Here is a 20,391-nt window from a genome sequence, read left to right as displayed (position 1 = left end):
CCACGAGGCTGCCCTAGGGTGACATCAGCCCACTCCCACCCAAAAGCCCCCCACATGGCCCCTGGGTTTCCAGGCTGTGCCCCCTCCCACTGATGCTTGAACATTGCTGATACGGCTGAAAGTTCTCCTTGATGGCCCAAGGCCCTCAAGAGCCCTGCTCTTAGCCACCGTAACTCATTCATTCGTCATTCATCAGCGAATACACTCTGTGCAGCCTCTTGCTGGGCCCTGGGGCTCCAGACGGGAGCCAGATTCCCCATCTGTGTCCTCAGGGCCCTCTCGCCGCCCCCCGCCGAGGCCAGGTCCCATGACAAGGGGACAGCCCACACTGATGAAGGGAACGTCAGCGAAGTCTTCCTAGAGAGGTGGTGGTTCCCAAGCTGCGGTGGGGGCTGCCCCGAGTGAGGCAGCCGGAGTCTGGGCCACCAAGGCAGAAGTCAAGTACACAGAAAGAGGAGGGCAGAGCATCCGGGCCGAGGAGGCCAAGGGGAGGGCCTGCAAACAGGGCTGGGCCTTCGTCCTCGGATGACCCGGGGCCACAGAAGACTTGTAAACAGGTACAGGACTGCTGGCTGCCTGGTGGAGGTGGGGGCAGGGTGAAGAGGGAGAGGAGCCTTAGAGGGGCCGAGGCCCATCAGAATGAAGGTCCAGGGCCTGCGTGACTGCATCTCGGGCTAGAGCCGGGGGCACTTCTCCCACTCGGACCCCCAGGCAGCCTCTCCACCAGCCTGGCCTCAAGCAAGCATGCCTCCCACGGCCTGTCTGGTTGCTGTGACAGTCCCTCAGCCGACAGGCCCACATGGGGATAGGAATGGGGCTGGGGGGTCCAGAAGCCCTGAGGCATTCCTGAAGAGGCAGACCCCGTCTGCGGACTCAGTCTGTGAGAGGCGCCTGTTGGCAGCCCAGTTCACAGATGGGGGACCTGAGGCTCAGAGAGGTGCCTTTCCCTGCCCAGGATCACACAGCTCCCTGGGTCAGAGCCGAGACGGGCCTCCACTCTCCTGCCATCTTCCTGGGTGCCTGGGTGGCTCAGTCGGTTAAGCATCGACTTCGGCTCAGGTCACGATCTCACAGTCTGTGGGTTCGAGCCCCGCATCGGGCTCTGTGCTGACGGCTTGCTCAGAGCCTGCAGCCTGCTTCAGATTCTGTGTCTCCCTCTCCCTCTGCCCCTCCCCTGCTCACAGTCTGACTCTTTCTCTCGAAAATAAGTAAACATCAAAAAATGTTTTTAAGAAATTTCCCCATCTTCCCATAATCCCCAGGGGGAGAGGACAAGAGAGATGTCCAAGCCTCTGCCCTGGACAGGCCCTCAACTGGACTTGATGTCTGCTTTCTCTGGAGGCCGCAGGGCCAGCAGGGTGCGCTGGAGAAGGCTCGTCTTTGGAGACAGCTGGAGCTGGGCTCCAAGCTGGCTCCTGCGTGTAGCTGTGACCCCCCCTCTGTAAAACGGGGGATCTGGTCCCCCGGTCATTTTGACGATCACACAAGGCCTTGCCACAAAGCGCTTGGCCCGGTCGCCAGCATGAGGTTGTACCCAGTAGGTGCAGGGACCCCCCCAGAGGGTCCGACTACCTACCGTGGGGTCTGGGCAGCCTTACCCTTGGGCATTTTTGTTCCTGGAACATGGGCGTGTACAGAGCTGTCCAGAGCTGAGATTGTCGTGAGCGATCATCTCGCTGCGCACATATACAGCACCTACTGTATTTAGAGGGGTGAAGTCACCCAGGAGGTGGCACAGCAGGAGTCAGGGCCAGGCAGGCCGAACCGCAGGCCTCACCTAGTGGGGACCACCTCCGGTTCCCCTCCTCCGCCTCCTCCCTGTGCCAGAGTCACCAGATTTTGCAAACCAAATGGGTCTTTGGGGTGGGGGTGCATGGAAAGGGGGGCAACCAAGGGCAAGGAGATGCAGGGGCACGCCCATTGGGTGTCCTGCACTCCTCAGAGGCGGTTCCCACGGGGGCTCCCCAGAAAAGCAGCTCTGGGGTCCGCCCCTGCCAGGCTCGCTGGGTCCCCGGGTTGTGCCAGTCTCCTCCCAGAGGCTCTGAGAACTGCCTGCCGGGGGTGGGAGGGTTGCAGCCTTGCCGTCTTTTTTTTTTTTTAAGGTTATTTATTTTGAGAGAGAGAGTATGTGTGTGAGCACATGAGAGCAGGGGAGGGGCAGAGAGAGAGGAAGAGAGAATCTCAAGCGGGTGCTGTGCTATTAGCTCGGAGCCCCATCGTGGGGCTCGATCCCACAAATTGTGCCATCGTGACCTGAGCCGAAATCAAGAGTCAGACGCCTAACCGACTGAGCCCCCCCACCCCCCACCCCAGGCCTGGCCCCTCAGCCTTGCTGTCTATAAAAGCCTCCTTCTCCTAGTGTCCTGGGCCACACTTGGGTTTTATCTTGTTGGAGAGCACTCTGCGGGAGCACTGCTCTAGGACTTTCTGCACGTGTCAGGTCCAGCTTGTTTGGTTTGAGGAAGAAGAAGTGAGGCTCCATCTGAGATTTGGAGCCGCTGAGATGGGACGGAGTCTCCTCCACGGAGCTCGGCACAAAGGGGGCAGATGGACCTTGCTCATGGGACAGGGGCACCTGGGCCCTCACATTCAGGACAGGCTCAGCGATAGCTGGAGTCTGAGTCAGCCACTCTGCAGAGATGTGGCCTTTGGCCAACACAGAGAAGTCCTTTCTGTTTTCCATCACTTCCTTTCACCCCCTGCAATCCAGGGTGAAAACACCATTCTGAAAGTCATCTGTTACTGCTTGCTGGGTCATGCCAGCATGGGGAGCCTTGGGGTCAGGGCCCAAGAGGAACTTTGGACCAAGAAGAGACCTCAGGGACGAGGTCTCTGATGACACGGTCTGCCGGGCTGGCCTGGGGTCCAGAGAGCAAAACCCAGAGAAGCAGGGCAGGGGAGGCAGGAGGGAACTCACAGGAGTCAGGGAGAAGCTGGTGATGCATCAGCCAACAGGCATGCTGTGAAGGAGAAAGCCCTCCATCACCAGAGGTATGCAAGGAGAAGCCAACTGGCAGGGATGTTTGGGAAGGGCCCTTTATTGCACGGGGTTGGGCCCGGTGACCTTTAGGGTACAGCCACAGCTGGTTAAATGATGAGTGAAGAATCCACTTAGACCAACAGGCAAGAACCGGGGACGTTAGCACCCCCCCTCGAACACAGTTACCTTTCTAAGCCTCCGTTTCCCATCAGTAAAGCGGGGGCGTTAAAGCTACAAATTGTTGACTGAGCCCTCCCTAAGCACCAGCCCCCAGCCCCCAGGACTGTCATTTAATCCTCATGGTGTCCTTCCAAGGTGTGCTTCTGACCCTTGTCTTACAGCCGGGGAGCCAAGGCTCCAGGGGCAGTAGCTCGCCCAAGGTCACGGCCACCGGGAAGCAGCCAGCCTGCTCCAGGCCGCACTGACGCCCCAAACGTGCACGTGGAAGGACACGGTGGACGTCATTGTCCCTGTCATCTTGCCGGGCACAGCACACGTCACTCCTCTCCCTTCTATGCCACGAATGCCCAGCCTGGGGGAGGCGGGATGACTCATCCTCCTGACCCCCACTGCTGTGAGCCAGGCCCCTCGCTCGCTGTGCTCAGATGGGGGGCCATCGGCAGTCAGGAGCGGAGACGAACTGTCCCCCCACCTGGTGGCCAAGCCCACTCGCCTTGCCCCACCTGCTTGGTCCCCGCAGACATCAACGAGTGCCTGGCCAACAACGGAGGCTGTGACCACTTCTGCCGCAACACCGTGGGCAGCTTCGAGTGTGGCTGCCGGAAGGGCTACAAGCTGCTGACCGATGAGCGGACGTGCCAAGGTGAGCCTCCCGTGCGCCCCGGGACACCCCGTCCTTGTCCCGCCCACCTCGGGCTTATGCAGGCTCCTAGGAGCAGAGGCCCAGGGCCAGGTTCATCAGCCCTGCTGTTGTGAGAGAGCAGCTGTGGATTTCCATTCCCAGCATGTGCACCTGCCCCCCCCCGCCCCCGCCTTCTCTGTCCTTCAGGACTCTGGGGGCCCTCAGAAGCCACCCAGGCCAACCTGCCCCTTTATGGATGGGAAAGTGAGGCCCGGAAAGGCATCTGCACATGCCCCCCGGGGATGCGAGGGGGGCAGGGGGGTCACAGTGAGTCCAGGCAGAGCTCAGAAGCTCCACCCTCCATCCCTGTGGTCCCAGGCCTCCTTTGGAGGCGGAGGCTTCGGAGGTGAGATGCTACCACCTGCTGGAAGGCAGGGCACATTACACTTTCCTGCAGTCCTTCCTTAGGGTTCCCGGGTGCCTGCAAGGAGCCAATGGGGTGATGACAGGCCTGGGCAGAAGCCAAGCATCACAGCCCAGCACAAGTCCAGGAGACTTCCGGGCTGCAGGGCGAGCCCAGAGGATGGGCAGTGGAGAGAGTAGTCGGGGAAGACTTCCTGGTGGAGGGGACAGTGGTGAATAGGCATTTTCCTGGAGAAGCCAGGGAGGTAAACCCACCCAAGGAGAGTTCGGGGAGCCGTAAGGAGCCCCGTGGAACTGTATGAGGTCATTGAGAAGACAGGGGTGTCCCGGGGGCCGGCTTTGGGAGAAAGTACAGGGGGAGTAGCCAGGGTGTCCTGTGTGGCAGGAACGTGGCTCAGTTTCATCATCAGTGACTCTTGCAGACGAGTCCTTTCCTCTGTGGCAGGCTGTACACCGCTGAGTGGGGCCATAGGGCTTGTATCTCCTGCCTGTTAGTGGGGCTCAAGGCTGGCCCTGGGGCAGCGCGCTGCCATGAGGGGCGAGGGCTGTGCTCTCCCAAGGGCACCGACGAAGGCTGGTGAGGGAGGGGCCGGGGCTGGCTTGCCGCCAGCCTGGCATGTGACCTGAGCCCGGCAAGTCCCCTCCCGGGCTCCGCCTCCTCATCCCTCGGTGGATCTCCGGGTTCTATCTTCCTCTCAGGGCATGAGGCCTGTTGGGAGCACAGCACCTGTCCAGGCTCCTCTACGCTCGGACTTAGCTTCTCCACCTGTCTTGCCGAGGTCTGTGGAGGGCTCAGGGAGAGCCCTTGACTTTGTACCCCCAGCTGTCCCACGAGAGAGGTGGGCAGCTGCCGAGAGGAGGCAATGAGGCGTCTGCCTCTGGGTTCCAGCCAGTCCCCTCCAGGCCCCCCTCTCTGAGGCCCTGGGGCTCTGGCCACTTCCCAGCCCTGCTCCAGCACCAGCCTGGGCTGCCCAGCTCCAGCAGGGAGGAGCCTGCCTTCCTTTGCCTGGCACTCCGGCCCTTGGGATGGGGACCTCAGACACCCCTCCCCACCCCCCTGAGTTCCACATAGTCCCCTGGTGCCTCGTTCCCCGCCCCCCCCAGCCGCTGCTTGGAGTGCCCTTCCCCCGCTTCCATTCCTAACTGCCGAGTTAGTCCCGTCCTTCAAGGCCTAGCCCAGATGCCACGAGTACCAGGAGATCTTCCCAGATTCTGCTGCAGGGAGGGATCATATCCTCCTTGGAGCACCCACAGTGCGATTCCTCGCTTGTGCTGGAATTATTACAAACACACGTATATCGTCAATATGTGTGGTCACATTCAGTGTACTCCAAGAGTGAACGGTGCCCATGGAGAGGTGGGTCAGTGTCTGTTTGGCCCTCAGGAGCCCCGTCGGCTATCCCACGAGAGCCATTTTCCTCAGAATTTTTGGCCAGGACAGGCTTGTCTCCTATGAGCATGTGGTTCATTTCTTCCTTTCTGTCCGATAACAAGCACTCTGTGACCCTTTTTCCTTTTTTACTCTGGCCACCAGGAAGCTCAGGATCAAATTTCACATAGTGTCAAGGCTACCTTGTTAACCCTCGTGAGTGGCATACCCCTTTCTGTTTGGGCTGTTTTCCTTACTGCCTCAAGAGACATCTTGAAGTGAATAGGAAAACACACTTTGGTCGGCATCCAAGAGGTCCGGGCTTCATGTCCCAGCTCATGTGTATCCTCAGGCAAGCCTCTGTCACTCTCCTGCAGATGCGGATTAAATACCAACCACAACTGAACGTGAGATGTTAAAATAGCAGACATTCGTAATAATACCTTGCGGTCAAAGTGTTTCTACCCTGCCCACCTCCAGAAAAGACGGCAGATGGAAGCGTGAGGTTGGCGGAGATAAAGTAGAAAATGGGGCCTTGACGAGAAGGCTGACGCCGCGGGTCGGCCGTGCACGGAGCCTCAGGGACTCTGTGTACAGACGTACACTGGGTGACCGTCGAGTGACAGGCTGTGCCCATCCCCCTGAAACTCCTCCCCGGACTTTGTCTCCCTGTGGCCACACAGACATCGACGAGTGCTCCTTCGAGAGGACCTGCGACCACATCTGCATCAACTCCCCGGGCAGCTTCCAGTGCCTGTGTCACCGCGGCTACACACTCTACGGGACAACCCACTGCGGAGGTCTGCAGCCCGCCCACCAGGGCCACCTCCCCCCCGAGGCACGCGCCTGGCCACACGGCCACCCACGCTGCGCCCCACACCCTAACCCTGACCTTGACTCCGGAGGGCCGGGAGGGGACCTAAGCAAGGCTGGGGGCTGGTGGGCAGAGGGGCTCAGCCAAGAGCAGAGTGGAGGATGGGGGAGGGAGCGGCAAGCGTCCACTAAGGGGCCCGGCCTCTGCCAGGCTGTGGCCTCAGGCCTGCGGACGGCAGCTCCAGGGGACCTCGGTCCGGATCGGGGATGACTGCCACACAGAGAATCCCACAGATGGCTCATTCCAGCGGGAGAGGGTGACGACAGAGAAGGGAGGCGTGTGGAGACAGTGGGGGGACCCTAAAGGAGAGGTGTCTGGCACAAGGTGAAGGAAGCAGGCCAGAAGGATCAGCACGTGCAAAGTCACCGAGGCAGCACCGAGGGGCCAAGAAGCAGCCAGTAGAGCCCCGTGAGGGAAGGAGAACGTGGTGGGAGATGCAGGCAGGGAGGAGGCAAGGCTTGGTGAGCCCTGGAGGTGACTTGGGTTTTACCCCCAGGGCGAAGAGAGACTGTTGGAGGGTTTGAGTAGCGGTGTAACATGGCCATGTCCGTGTAACGAGGTCACTAGCTACCACGTGTTTGGGAGAGAGGAACCCAGGGCACCAATAGGGAGGCAACTCCAGGCATGGGAGCCAGAGCTCCAGAGCTCGGGCGAAGTCAGGGTGGGGGGGGGCGTCCAGAGAAGGGGAAGGTTCTAGATGTGCTTAGCTATAAACGATGGGACTTGGAGAGGCGCAGGGTAGCAGGCGAAGGTGGGAGAGATCAGAATGGCCCCGAGGTCCTAGGGGCCTCATTTCCTGTGACCACACTCCCTCTGCTGGGTGGCTCTGCGGGTGGGATGGGGTCAGACAGCGACATGATCGGGCACAGCTGGTGTGGGGCACGGGGGTGGCTCCTGGGGTGGGCTGCAGATTCTTCTGGAGGGACCCCCCAAAACCCGGGCACTAGCTCCCCTGGGCCTGCCGCTGCCCAAATCCCGGCCACCCAGATGCTCAGAGCCGGGCACCCCAGTGTGAGTGTGGCCCAGCCCGTCCCCATCTCCAGGGGGGGCCTTGGTTCCCTGGTGGTCAGCGAAGGAAGGGCCTCGGAGGCGGCTTCCTTGACACTGGGGCCCGGGGCCCAGGAGGGAGCGGCCCTGGTAAGAGAAGCCTCACGACCCGGCCCCATGAGACCTGCTTGGCACTTGAATTTTGTGCCGCCTCTGCCCTCCCCCCCCCAGTCTGGGCACAGCCGCTCAAGTTCAGCAAACCGCTACGGTCCCCGGCGGGGGAGGGACGTGGGCCGGCGTCCGCGTGTGACGCGTGCGGCCGCACGTCTGCCTCCGAGGACGGTGTCGGGCTGTCGTCGGGGTCGGGCTCCTCGGCCCTCTCGTCCTGGGCGGCCCTGCCCTGCCAGCCTCCCGCCTCACCCCCACCTGCGCTTGCAGACGTGGACGAGTGCAGCATGAGCAACGGGAGCTGCGACCAGGGCTGCGTCAACACCAAGGGCAGCTACGAATGCGTCTGTCCCCCGGGGAGGCGGCTCCACTGGAACCGGAAGGACTGCGTGGGTGAGTGGGGACCCACGAGGAGGGCGCGGGCGCTGGCGTCCCCCCTTCCACCCGGGGCCTGGGCGGGAGGGGCAGGGGCCTGTCAGGGCGGGGCGAGCGGCACGGGGGCGACCTCGCCTGGGATGCGGCCGACGGGAAGCGGGGCTTGTGGAAGAGGGCACACTTGGGGTGCGTCAGAGGCACAGAAGCGGACCTGCGGGGGGTGGGGGGGTGAGGGGTCACCGAGGTGAAGGCCCGGGGCTCAGGGCGTGCAGCTTGAGGCCCCCCCTTGTCCTGCCCAGGAAGATGGGAGAGGGGAGGGGCTGGTTACTCGGGCTGCAGCGGCACCAGGGCCCGGAGGGGAGCCCCTGGGTCTTGGCATCCCCGCCACCTGCCCAGGCCACCAGCCCCACAGCGTCCGGCACAGGAAGGGAGGTGGGCTCCCAGAGAGCGTGGGGTTCCCGTGTCCTCCGCTGACTTGCGCCGGAGACGGGGCAGCTCTGGGCTGAACTCTGGACAACCCCCCACATTCTCTGGTTTTACGAGCACATGATTGCCCACCAGGCACCAGGCCTGTTCTGGGTGCTGGGGCCACGGCCCCGAAACGGCTCTCGGATCCCTGCCCCGCGGTGCTCTAACATGCCCGGGGTAGTCAGAGCGAGCCTTTTAAACCTGACTCGGGGTGAGTCCCTCCCTGCTCAGAGCCCTCCAGGACCCCTCTCCAAGCGGAAGCAAAACCAGAATTCTTAGGGTGGCCCAGAGGCTTCTACACCCTGGCCTCGTGGCCTTCTGCCCTCACCCGCATTCGCCCCATGCCAGCCTCAGTGACCTCGACCCCCCTCAACTGACGAGACTGTGCCCGTGCTCCCCTCTTGGCCTGGAGGCTCCTCGCCCCTGTAGCTGTCTGCTCTGGGCGGCCTTCCCTGAGCACCTCCGCCCCCCTCCCGCCCCCCTGCCTCCCCACTTTGCTTTTTCTGTCATTGGGCTTCCCACCGCCAGACGTATGCGCGCTTTACGCGGCTGAGCACATATTCCTGTCTTGTTCGCCGCTGAATCCCCAGCGCCTAGAACAGAGCCTGGCAGTTGTAAGCGCTCAGTAAATACTTGCTGAACGAATGAGTGAACGTATTAAAGAATGGATACCGTCACTCGGCATCTGATACCAAAAGGCTGAATGTATTGCTCGCTTAAGTAAGGAATGCTGTGCTGTTCAGGCAGTCTTGGTGAGCAAAGCAGACCGCTGGTCTCGTCCTGAGTTGCAGGGGGGAGCCCGTTAGGGGCTGTGCTGGAGACAAAGGATTGGGTGGTATGTGACCCGGGGTGTGGCTTGTGCTGCGTACTGAGGAAGAATGAGTTGACTCCAGCCTTGGTAGACTGATCGCTGAGTGAATCTGCCACCCAATGGCTGAATCTCCAAGCCTGGGGCTGTCGTGGATGGATTGGCTTTCAGAGACGTGTCTACTGACTGGTTAGGGTCCTGCCAGGCCTGGCATTTACTTGTTACCAAAGCTGCGGGCCAGCAGGCTTTCCCTAGGGAAGGGGGAAGGGGCATTTTTATTCTCAGCACCCTTCCGGCCACCCCGCCCTCCGTCAGCGCTGCAGGAGAGGCCGCAGGGGCTTGTCTAGGTCCTCACGCTGCCTCCCACCCCCCACAAACGGTCATCGGGGGTCTGATTGTCTGTCACTGTCAGTCCGCGGGATCTTATCCCGTTCCTGTACCTTAAGTCGTCTGCCAGGACCACGGTGACGACGTAGAAGCAGTTAGCATTCTGGACGCTAGATGTGGGGTGACTGACACGAACAAGCGTAACCTTGTTGGAAGGTGCCGGAAGGCCCTCCAGACCCGTGATCTAAGAGTTCCCGGGGCTGACCAAGAAAACCGGTTCCACCAACTCCCCGAGGCCACCCTCGGCGTTCAGGTTGCTTTCCCTCATTACCGCAATGTGGGTTGTCCCAGCACCTCTGCTGCGAGTCCAGGTTCAGAGGGAAGGGCTGGCAGTGACACACCCCCACGGTGGCCAAAAGAAAATCCAGGGTCTTCCTGTTACCCACGACCACTTGCACCAGGAAGACAGACTGGTCCGTCCTGCCCCCCCCCCCCCCCGCACCATGCCGTGACTGTGTTATTGTCACCCAACACGAGGGGCACGTCTTCGACGACCACTTAGAGCTGTCCGATTCCTACGCGTGGGACCGACGGCCTCCGTGATCAGCTCCACCAGGTGCTGTTGGTGTCTCTCGGAAGGGTGTTCTAGCTTCAGATGATTCGCAAGAAGGCGGCGTTCACCGAGGGGTGGGGAGAGCCACCCACTCGGGACAGTCCGAGAGCCCCGCAGAACAGTCAGCTTGCGGTCCTGGGTGGCGCTGACGAGCCAGATCCCATACAAGAGATGGGCTCCACCTCCGGGGGGCTGTAGGGATACTGTCTGTGGGTGTTGGGTTGTGATAGCCAGTCGGTTATGTTGCCAGATAGCAGAATCCACCTCTCCCAGCACAAGGGCGTCCTCCTTCTCTTCTCTGTATGGTCTACAAAGAGGGGCGTAATTAATAAGGCATGCGTAACTCACTTTATCCTGCTTTTCGGTATCCATTTCCCCGGCTGTAGTTTGGGAGGACTGATCTAAAGAATTACGATGGTGGCTGTCAGTAGCAAGGCCAGGAGCCAGGCCAGTTATCATTGGCAAAGGAAGCGTGATAGGGTAAATCAAAAGTGTATATAACCTTAAAAGCATCAGGTGGGAAAGCGTGACCCAAAGAACGAAGCCCAAAGGCGTGTAACAGAGTGTGTGGACAACAGTGGTTGCAGGCATCAGGGAGAATTCATCCCAGTGGTCTTAGGCGAGAGCTTCGTAACCGCTGCTACCTGTCCCGAGCATCTTGGGGTGTAGCTGGTTTGTGTGCAACCAGCTTCTGGAGCTTCTCGGGAACCCCACCCAGTTCAAGAGCTGTCAGTTGTGCACTTTGTAGTAAGTTCTGAAAAAGCCACCTCTGTTTTCCCCCCAAAGATACGGGGTAAAAAGACAGCGAACCTTCCGAGTGATTTACGAATAACCCTCCCAGTAAAAGGGTGTCTGCATATTTCTAAATAAATGAGTCGGAATGTCCCAAATAAGGAACACAAGGTCTAGTATATTTTAGCTCCTACGAGTGCTGGGGTTTTTTCCAACAAGCAACTGCTTTGGTTCACTCAGAAAGGAAACGTGGTTATTATGAGCGCACATGTATAACCCATAAAATCCACTTGGGGATGCCCAAGGGGTCCCCGAGGGTTTGGTGCCAGTCCTGCGCTGTCCTGGGAGAGTTTCTCACCACGTCGTCGGCCACCACAGCCGGTTGGTTTGTCCCCACTGGGACGAGCTATCTTGAAGAAAACGTTAGCGCACGTCCATATGAGGCCGTCTGGTGGTTCCAGGGGGCCGTCCTGGCTCGCCAGATGGCACCCTCAGGGAGCTTGCCACACGACTGTCCCGCTTGGCCCCTTTCCAGAGCAGGCAGGCAAACGTCGTGTGCCTGTGCTGGAATCCCCGCGCCTCTCCACGGATGCGCCTCTCTGCACTGTCGGAAGTCCTGGCCTAGGGATCACGGTCAGAGCAGCCCATTCGGCGTGGTGATCCCGGAAGCATCTCCTCTGACTTTCATCCCTCGTACTGTGGGCCTCCGCGTTTCAGTTACGGGCAGGAAACCTCTCTGTTTCCAAAGCACTGCTAAGTCGAACGCCACAGCTGTCCGTTTACCTATCCGCCCTTTATCGGTAACAATTCCGCAGGCCCTAGAGCGGGCCACAGGCTTGGCCGCCAGAGCCAGCGTGAGTCCCTTGGGGCTTGATTCCAGCCTGGACCGTTCCTGTGTATCCGGCCTTAGTATTGTCTCTCTTCCTTTTGTTTTTTGTTTTTATCGACAGCTTTATTGAGATATCATTCCCATGCCATCCAATTCCCCCATTTAGCTCACAGCTCAGTGGTGTTTAGGAGAATCACAGGGCTGTGCGGCCACAGGCCATTTTAGAACGTCTTCATCGCTGTCCCGAAAGGAAACCCTGTGCCCATAGCAGTCAACCCCCCAGCCGTAGGCAACCACCGTCTACTTTTGTCTCTGTGGATTCACCAATTCTGGACACTTGATAAGTGGAATCGTGTGCCATGTGGCCTCTTGTGACTGGCTTGTTATTTCATTTAGCCTCATGTTTTCAAGGTTCACCCATGTTGTAGCCCGTGTCACTGCTTTGTTCCTTTTTATTGCCCAGTTATACTCCATTGTATGGTTATACCACATTTTATTTATCCATTCATCATTTATCCATTCATGGATAATATTCATCCATTATCTATCCGAATAGGGCATTCGGGCTATTTCCAGTTTGGGGCCATTATGAACAATACTGCTGTAAATACTCATGTGCACATTTCTGTGTGACCATATGTTTTCACTTTCCTTGTGTATATGCCTAGGGGGAGAATGGCTGGGTCGTGCGGTAACGCTGGGTTTAACTTTTGAGGGACTGCCAGCCTGTTTTCCAAAGAAGCTTCACCATTTGACACCCACCAGCAGTGGGTAAGGTTCCAGTTTCTCCACATCCTCACCCACACTTGTTATTTTCTGACTTTTTGATTATAGCCAACCCCGTGGGGGCGAAACGCTTTCTCATTGTGGTTTGGATTTCCCTGACGGCTAGTGGTGTTGAGCACCTTTTCATGTGCTTGTTGGCTGTTTGTAGATCTTCTTTCAAGAAATGTCTATTCAGATCTTTTGCCCATTTTGTAATTGTGCTATTTGTCTTTATTATTCGGTTATAAGACATCTACGTATAATCTACGTATATTCTCACCAGATATAGGATTAGCGAGGAATTTTCCCCGTTCTGTGAATTGTCTTTTCATTCTCTTGGTGGTGTCTTTTGAAGCACAAAGGTTCATAAAGCACAATTTTCATAAAGTCCAATCTACCTATTTGTTTCCTTTTGGATGTCATTTTTAAGAAACCACTGAATAATCCAATCTTCGTAAATCCCAAAGATTTACACCTGTTTTCTTCTAAAAAGCTTTAGCATTGTAGCTCTTAGGTCTTTGATCCACGGCGCATTAATTTTTGTATGGTGTGAGATAGGGATCCAGCGTCATTCTTTTGTGTCTGGATATCCAGATGCACCATGCCAATCGTTGAGACCATTCTTTTTCCCCACTGAATGACCTTGCCATCTCTTGAAATCGATTGGCTGTAAATGTGTGGGTCTAGTTCTGGACTGTCTTTTCCATTGATCTGTTTGTCTTATGTCTGTAGCCCACTGTCTTGATTAATGTAGCTTTCTAGTAAGTTTTTAAATCATGACGTGAGAGTCTTCCAACTTAGTCTTTTGGTGTTCACGATTGATCTGGCTGTTCTTAAACTTACCTTGAATTTCCATATGAATTTTTAAATCTCTTCGTTTTTAAGACAGGTGCCTTCAACAAACAGTATTAAGTCAGGATTTGGCTTGGAATGTCCAAAAGATCTGTTCTGGATATGAACGCTTCTGAAGTACAGACACCCAAAGATGAGTTTCCTCCTCAGGAAGGGGTAGGAGTTGCTCCGTGGTAACATGAGAAGGATAAAGGAACCAGATGCCATAATTAGTTCAATGACAAGCAGAAAAAATACCGGGTGCTCCCGGTTCACGGTGGGGATCATACTGCGTGTGGTACCCTTGGATTGAAGGTGATTCTGGGACAAGACCTAAAGATGCTCCAACTGCTTTAGCCAAGGCATTGCCCCGAGGCAGGGAGGACACGCCTTGGCCATGGGTGTTTGCCATGCTGTTGACCTTGCGTCCTGAGAGCATGGCCTAACTTTTGCGTGTTCATACCAAAAAATATGTATGCATATGGCAGTCTGGGAACACTCAGTCTGGACTCTTCCTGGACTCTGTTCCATTTGTTCTACTGAAGTTGTGGAAGCTTTGCCCCAGGGATCCTGGTTTTTTAAATCTTTTTAATGTTTATTAATTTTTGAGAGAGGGAGGGGTAGCGAGAGGGAGACAGAGGACCCGAACGAAGCAGGCTCTGTGCTGACAGCGGAGAGCCCAAGGCAGGACTCAAACTCATGAACCACGAGATCGTGACCTGAGCCAAAGTCAGAGACTTAACCAACTGAGCCACCCAGGCGCCCTGGGATCCTGTTGGTGAGTCATACGTAATACGGGTATATTAAGGCTCCTATCAGCTATAATTTGAATTATGTAGGAGGATTTTCAGGGACTTGTAAAAGTAACCTCACAGGTATTGTTCAGGTGTATTATATTTAGGCATATTTTTAGCTGGCAGTTCCATTTGTGGAGGAGATCCTGCCCCACTACCTGGGTAGGGGCTTTGACCCACAGAAGGGAGGGCTGTCGTCTGATAACGGCCCCCAAGGAGCGGTCGCAGGTTGGAGGTTGGGAAAGAGCCGAGGCTTGTCAGAGTCTCACTACTTGCGTGGTTGACTCAGTAAACCAGAGCAAATCAAGGTCACGGCCGCCACGCCTTCGGCAACTTCTCGCCCACTTTCAGAGCTGCCTCTTACTACTACTTTCGTGTTCTCCCACAACCTGACATCCTTACTTTAACGATACTTTTTCTTTCTTCCCCCCCCCCCCCCCCCACTTACCACCGGTCGGTTTGCCTTCCCTCTTGCTTGTTAGGTGGTGACTTTAAGCTTTTCTCTGGGCTTTGGCATTCCGTGATGGTGGACTCAGTGGTGCACGTGGTGGGGTCAGAGATTCTGCCCACATACAGCTAGCAAGCTAGGCTGCTGCTGCTTCAGGGCGCCAGGAAAGTTCTGGAAGTCCTGGAGCCCTTGGGCCAGAGACAAAGGACTTCTGTACACACACGGCAACCTAGCACATTTGTGTGGGTTCCCCTTCGCCCACCCCCACGTCCCATCTGCGCCCTTGACGCCGTGCAGGTAGAGACCTTGCATCGCAGCCGAGGGAGGGAACAGAGCCAGCCTGCTGCTTCTCCAGGGGGAGATGTTCCCTCATCCCTGAGGCTGCTGGAGGCAAACACGACCCTGAGAAATTGTCCGGGGACTGTGCATCCTCAGCGTCCCTGCAAGAGCACACAGGATGCTCGGGGCCAGGATGGTCTGCCTCTCCCAACGAGCGACCCCCGTGAGGACAAGAAGGCGGTGTTGCTGTCCGCCAGAGTCAGTGACGGTTCCCTTTAGGAATTTAGAGACAGTCCGGGGAACGGTCGGGGGCTGACGTCTCCCCTGGAAGTTTGCCGATGCTTGTCCCGCTGCGTGTTAACCAGCGTGAACGTCGGTTCTTCTGCAGGGGGTTTTATTTGAAGGTTCTTGATTCTTTGGTCTTGTGTTTATTTGGGGTTTTACCTGGAGCGCCAGGGGTTTGTTTGCATTTCTAGATTATTTACTTTCTAAGACTCCTTGAAAATGTTCAGCCACATGTCGGAGACCATCCAGATGGGCAGCTTCCCCTCTCAGCTTATTTTTCTGGCTACGTCCCCTGTTTCAGCCCGTTGGCTGGAGCAGCTCGACCGCTGGTGACAGACACTGGGTGCAACGCTTCCAGAGGCGTGTTCATCTCAGCCAGTTGTCACCGACCAGTTTGTTGTCCACGAAATCTGTTCCGATTTTGCCATGGCTGCAGACCTGTCAGTCTCCTGGGAGTCTGGGGACTTTTGTCATCCTCAAAAGATTAAAAATCACATGAGAAACTCTGGGGGGCTTAATTTGGGGGACATCTTTAGACACCTGATGGCCGTGTCCAGCGGCTGCCCCAGAGAGGGGCTCCCAGTGACCACGACCTCACGTGCTTCGAGGTCAGTCACTGCCACGAAGCCTGTGTCCACTGTCAGCTCTTCCCTTACTCAGAGGGGCACGGGCACCTGCCCTAGAGAATCCAGCCCTGCCCTCCGGCCCAGGCCAGCGGCATGACCCTTGCCACAGACGGCCTGGACTGGTCAGAGGGAGGATGGACCCTGCCATCCCCCAGCCCCTTCCCACCGAGGTCTGGCCACGGGGCAGAGGTGTGGTGGGAGTCCCTGATGGTCCACGTTCAGGGGCAGGGCCTCCAGAAAGCCTCCACCCTGGCCCCCTCCGACCTGCTCTTATGTCTTCCCTCTCCTCAGAGACCGGCAGGTGCCTTTCCCGGGCCAAAGCCTCAACCTGGGCCCAGCTGTCCTGCAGCAGGGTGGGCGGCGTGGAGAGGTGCTCCCTGTTCTGCCCCGCCCACTCACTCTTCGTGCCAGGTAACCTGAGGCCGTCCCCGGGAGGGGATGAGGGAGTGGGGGGCTCCTTCGCTGAGGTGCAGCCCCTGCTCCCTTCCGTTCTCCAGGAAAGAGCCCAACCTAGGAATGAACCCACCCACCCCCACCCCGCCCCCGGCCTTGATCGCTGGCTGGTTCTCCGCGGGCCACGGCATCCCTCCCAACAAGTGTGGCGGGCTCGTTCCGGCCCAGCCACTTACCCAGAGCGATCTCTCTGAGACCTCTAGGATCAGGGACCCCTGGCGGGGAGGTGGGGGCACCCAAGTCCATCTGGCCACCGGCCTCTCCACAGACTCGGAAAACAGCTACAGCCTGAGCTGCGGCGTCCCGGGTCTCCAGGGCAAGACGCCACAGAAGCGAAACAGCACCGGCTCCAGCGCTGGCCCCAGCTGCTCAGGTACCCCCGGCCTGTCCGTGTTGCCCGTGCCCGGGTGAGCCCTGGACTTGGCGTCCAGCGCCATACTGGGGCGAGAGGGAGGGGCGCTGCCCGGGGAAGAGCTTCCTGGCCGGGGGCCTGCCCCGCACGGTCCAGGGTCCTGGGGGTGCTGAAAGCAGTGCTGGGACCTACAAGCAACTGGTCTGCGGGCTGAGTCCCAGCCCAGGGGCAGCAAGCCACGGAGGGAAGGGCCCTTCCAGCTCGGAGGCTCTGGGCCGCGGCTCCAGTGACCCCGAGGTGCTAGGAGCCTGTGGGTCTCAGGCTCCGTTTCAGTGAAGTGACTCACGTGTGCTGTGAGCACGAGGTCCGGGCAGTACTGGAGGCCCAGCCCCCTCCCACGCCCCTTGGGACCCACCAGCCAGGTCCCAGGCGACCCGGCAGACGCAGGAGGTTGTCTCCAGCAGCTTTTCCCATTCGGGATGTTGAATTCAATGATACGGGGGCATCTGTGTGCATTTCACACACACAGGATGTGAGTCTAAGTATCTGCGATCGTAGGATTCTTCAGTACCAGCAGCTGTGGTTGGCTCTTTAAAGGAATCAGCAGTGTGTTGATTAACACACACACAGTGAATAACAGCACCTGTGTTATTTCAAACCCCCTTCCCTCCGTTGCTTCCCTCTCTTTTCTGTTCTAACCCCGTTTCCCAACAGCATGAGTCACGTGCCCCGGCCGTGCTGATGGGGGAGGAGGCGGGAGGCCTCCCTCTCCTCCTCCACAGGAGACCTCTGGCTGGGTGGCCCCCTGGCTTGGGTTTGACCCCGCCGTCCACACGCCCACCTTCTTCAGGCCTTGCGGGGAGAGAAATGAGGCAGTGGAGGCTCCCCGGCCCCAGCTCCCAGTGGATCTGTCCCACTGGCGGCCCCCTGTGTAGCCCGCGGCCCCACCACCTCCCTGCCTGCAGGAGAGGCCGCCACCAGGGGGGTCTGGGCTTTCCCCAGGTGCACCTGCCTCCATCAGGCAGAAGGCCCGTTTCAAGATCCGAGATGCCAGGTGCCGCCTCTGGGCCCACAGCCAGGAGCCAGCAAAGGAGGCCCCGAGGCAGCCGCTGCTGGGTGAGTGGGCGGCCGTGGCACTGACCCACACGGGGGTGGCGGGGGTCCCCGTGCCTGGGAGCTGGGAGCCCAGGGGCCAGTGGGGCTGGGCTTCAAGCGTGGGGGCCTCTCCTTGTCCTCCCCATCACGGTCCCTGAGCCCCAGGAGCCACGCCTGAAGCACCAGAGACAGTGGTGGTGTCCCTGGGGAGGAAGGCCGGCATTTGAGTGGAAAATTCAGGTCCCCCAGCATCCCCGGGGCCCGTTGCCCCTGCCCCACCTGGAGTGGGTTAGATGAGCTCCCCCAGGGCAAGTGCAGCCTGATTGTGTCCAGAAGGCCTCGTGGGAGTCGGGCAGTGGCTCATCCTTGAATGAGGGAGGCCAAGAAGGACGTTCCAGGCTTCTGACCCCAGGGGGGTCAGGGGTTAGTGTAGGGAAAGCCCGACGAGAAGAGCCGGGGCGAAAAGCATCCCGGCTCTGTTTCCACCAAGATTCCCGGACACCTCAGGACTCCTTCCCAGACCTAACAGAGCCCAGCGCCCAAGCAGCCCCGACCGGGCCGGGCCCCACGGAACTGAGCGGCACGGCTCCACGAAGCGAGTACGCGCCAGGCGCCTCCGCCTGCGGCGGTTTGACGGACTCAGAATGGCTGGTGCGGGGCGTGGCTCAGCCACCAGCCCCGCGTGAGACCCGGAGCCAGCCTGGCCTTCTCCAGCCTCGGTTTCCCCATCCGCACCGCAGGCCGTTAGGCGAAGCGGGAGCCCCGCCGGTGGCGATCTGTGCGCGGGGCTCGGGAGGACCCTGCTTCCTGCCCTGTGCCACCTGCGCCACAGCGGTCCCTTCTCTGTCCAGAAAACTGCCACGTGACCTTTGTGAACTTCAAGTGTGACTCCTCCAAGAAGAGGCGCCGTGGCCGGAAGTCCCCATCCAAGGAGGTGACCCACATCACGGCGGAGTTCGAGGTGGAGGCAAAGACGGACGAGGCCTCGGGTGGGTGAGGCTCCTGAAGGCCGGAGGGAGGACGGGGGGGGGGGGGGGTGCTGGCGGGGTCCGGGCTCCCACCCGAGCCACGGCTCCTGGACGTAGAGGCCCAGCCAGGCAGATGGGGGGACTGGTGCGGGTCGGCGCCGGGTCCTTAAAACGGCTGCCTGTAGCCCGGGGTGGGAGAGGAGGCCCAGGGCAGTGAGAGGAACGGGGCTCAGGGGCCCACATGATGGCCACACGGCCTCTCCCAACCGTCCCCCGTACGCTCGCTGGGGCCCGGAAGGGCCTAACGCCTGTGGCCTTTGCAGAACAACTGAGCCACTGGCCTGCCTTTCCCATGTTCCAGAAGGGGGCTTACATGGCCGGCTTGTGTTTCGTGTCCGTGCTTTCTGAGCTCTGTCAACAGACGTGTGCTGCGTGTGCCCAGCGCTGGGCACCGTGGAAAGAGGGGACCAGACCAAGGTCCTCACGCTGGCGGCACCCCCAGCCACGGGGAGGCCGACGCGCACACAAACTACCCGGTGCCAAGGGAGACCCCCGGGGTGGGGGGCACAGAGCTGAGGCGTCTCCCCGAGAGAGGAGCCCGGGAGGTCCTCCCAGAAGAGGCGCTGTGTAATCAGGGCTTGAAATCAAAGATCCAGTGGAAAAGGTGGCAGGCGATGGCCTTCAGGCAGAGGGAATGGAACGGGCAAAGGCACAGAGGTCAGAGAGAACGGAGTGTGTTCAGGAGGGCAGGGCGGAAAGCGGAGTCCACGGTGGGTGTCGGAGGACTGGGGGCCAGGGCTGGCGCGGCTGGCGGGGGCCCCACCACGAGGGGCCTTGGGTTCAAGGCCAGAGAGCTGGATGTCATCCCGGGAACAGTGGCGGCCTCAAGGCTGTTTGAGTGGCAGGGAGGGGCGCCCGTCTGTGAGCCGTGCCCTAGGGAGGTGACGCGTCGCGGTGGCGGAGGCCTGCTGGGCGGCCTGGGGAAGGTCCTACCTGTCGGATCCTCCTCGGTCCCCTCATCTGTCAGGTGGACGCAGCAAGGGGGCCCGCGGCCGCTGCGAGCCTGTGCCCTCGGCAGAGGCCTGGCAGAGGGGCAGCTCGGGAAGAGGCAGTCCCGAGGGGCTGTGAGTGACCGTCCCTCCCGCCCCTGCAGACACCTGTGAGGCCGACTGCATGCGGAAGCGCGCGGAGCAGAGCTTACAGGCCGCCATCAAGACTCTGCGGAGGTCCATCGGCCGACAGCAGTTCTCCATCCAGGTCGCAGGCACAGAGTACGCGATGGCCCAGTGGCCGGCCAAGGCCCCGGAGGGCCCGGGGGCGTGCAGCACGGGCCAGGTGCTACAGGACGGGAAATGCGGTGCGTCCCTGCCCGCGGCCACTGGGATGCCCACTGGGCAAACTCCCTCTGCCCTTCCTTCCACGGGTGGCCTGGGTAAACAGATGCCTCGGGAGGGGACAGTCAGACGCAGAAGCCTGCCAGGGAGAAGCACTGTCGTGCTCGTCATCATGGCTGTCGTTTGAGGAACGTTCCCCTGGTGCCGCCCCCTGGGCAAGGCTCTTGCCGGGCAGACATTTGTACATCTGACCCTCGCCATAATCCTGAGGACGGGTGGGACAGAGAGAGCACAGGCTGGCACGGCCACAGTGAAGGGGCAGTGGGGGGCGTGAGGACTAGTCCGTGTGGCTAGAGAAGGCTTCCCAGCGGAGGCCACGTAGGAGCTGAGGGCAAAGGAGCAGCAG

The 20,391-nt window shown here is 59.4% G+C and overlaps 1 protein-coding gene across 3 annotated transcripts in view; it reads left to right on the top strand.

Annotated features, from left to right (window-relative positions):
* Nucleotides 1–20,391, top strand: part of SCUBE1 (signal peptide, CUB domain and EGF like domain containing 1) — a 134,792-nt gene that overhangs the window by 97,251 nt on the left and 17,150 nt on the right. For all 3 annotated transcript variants that reach the window (XM_078449374.2, XM_078449372.2, XM_078449373.2), the window contains 8 exons: nt 3,681–3,803; nt 6,258–6,374; nt 7,874–7,996; nt 16,075–16,194; nt 16,505–16,609; nt 17,591–17,704; nt 18,535–18,672; nt 19,805–20,008. In XM_078449374.2, coding sequence (XP_078305500.2) covers nt 3,681–3,803; nt 6,258–6,374; nt 7,874–7,996; nt 16,075–16,194; nt 16,505–16,609; nt 17,591–17,704; nt 18,535–18,672; nt 19,805–20,008 — 1,044 coding nt within the window. The remainder of the gene's footprint in view (nt 1–3,680; nt 3,804–6,257; nt 6,375–7,873; nt 7,997–16,074; nt 16,195–16,504; nt 16,610–17,590; nt 17,705–18,534; nt 18,673–19,804; nt 20,009–20,391) is intronic.

Source organism: Panthera onca, chromosome B4 (genome assembly GCF_046562875.1).
Source record: "Panthera onca isolate mPanOnc1 chromosome B4, mPanOnc1 haplotype 2, whole genome shotgun sequence".
Taxonomy (NCBI): Eukaryota; Metazoa; Chordata; class Mammalia; order Carnivora; family Felidae; genus Panthera; species Panthera onca.
This window is presented reverse-complemented; position numbering and strand designations above follow the sequence as displayed.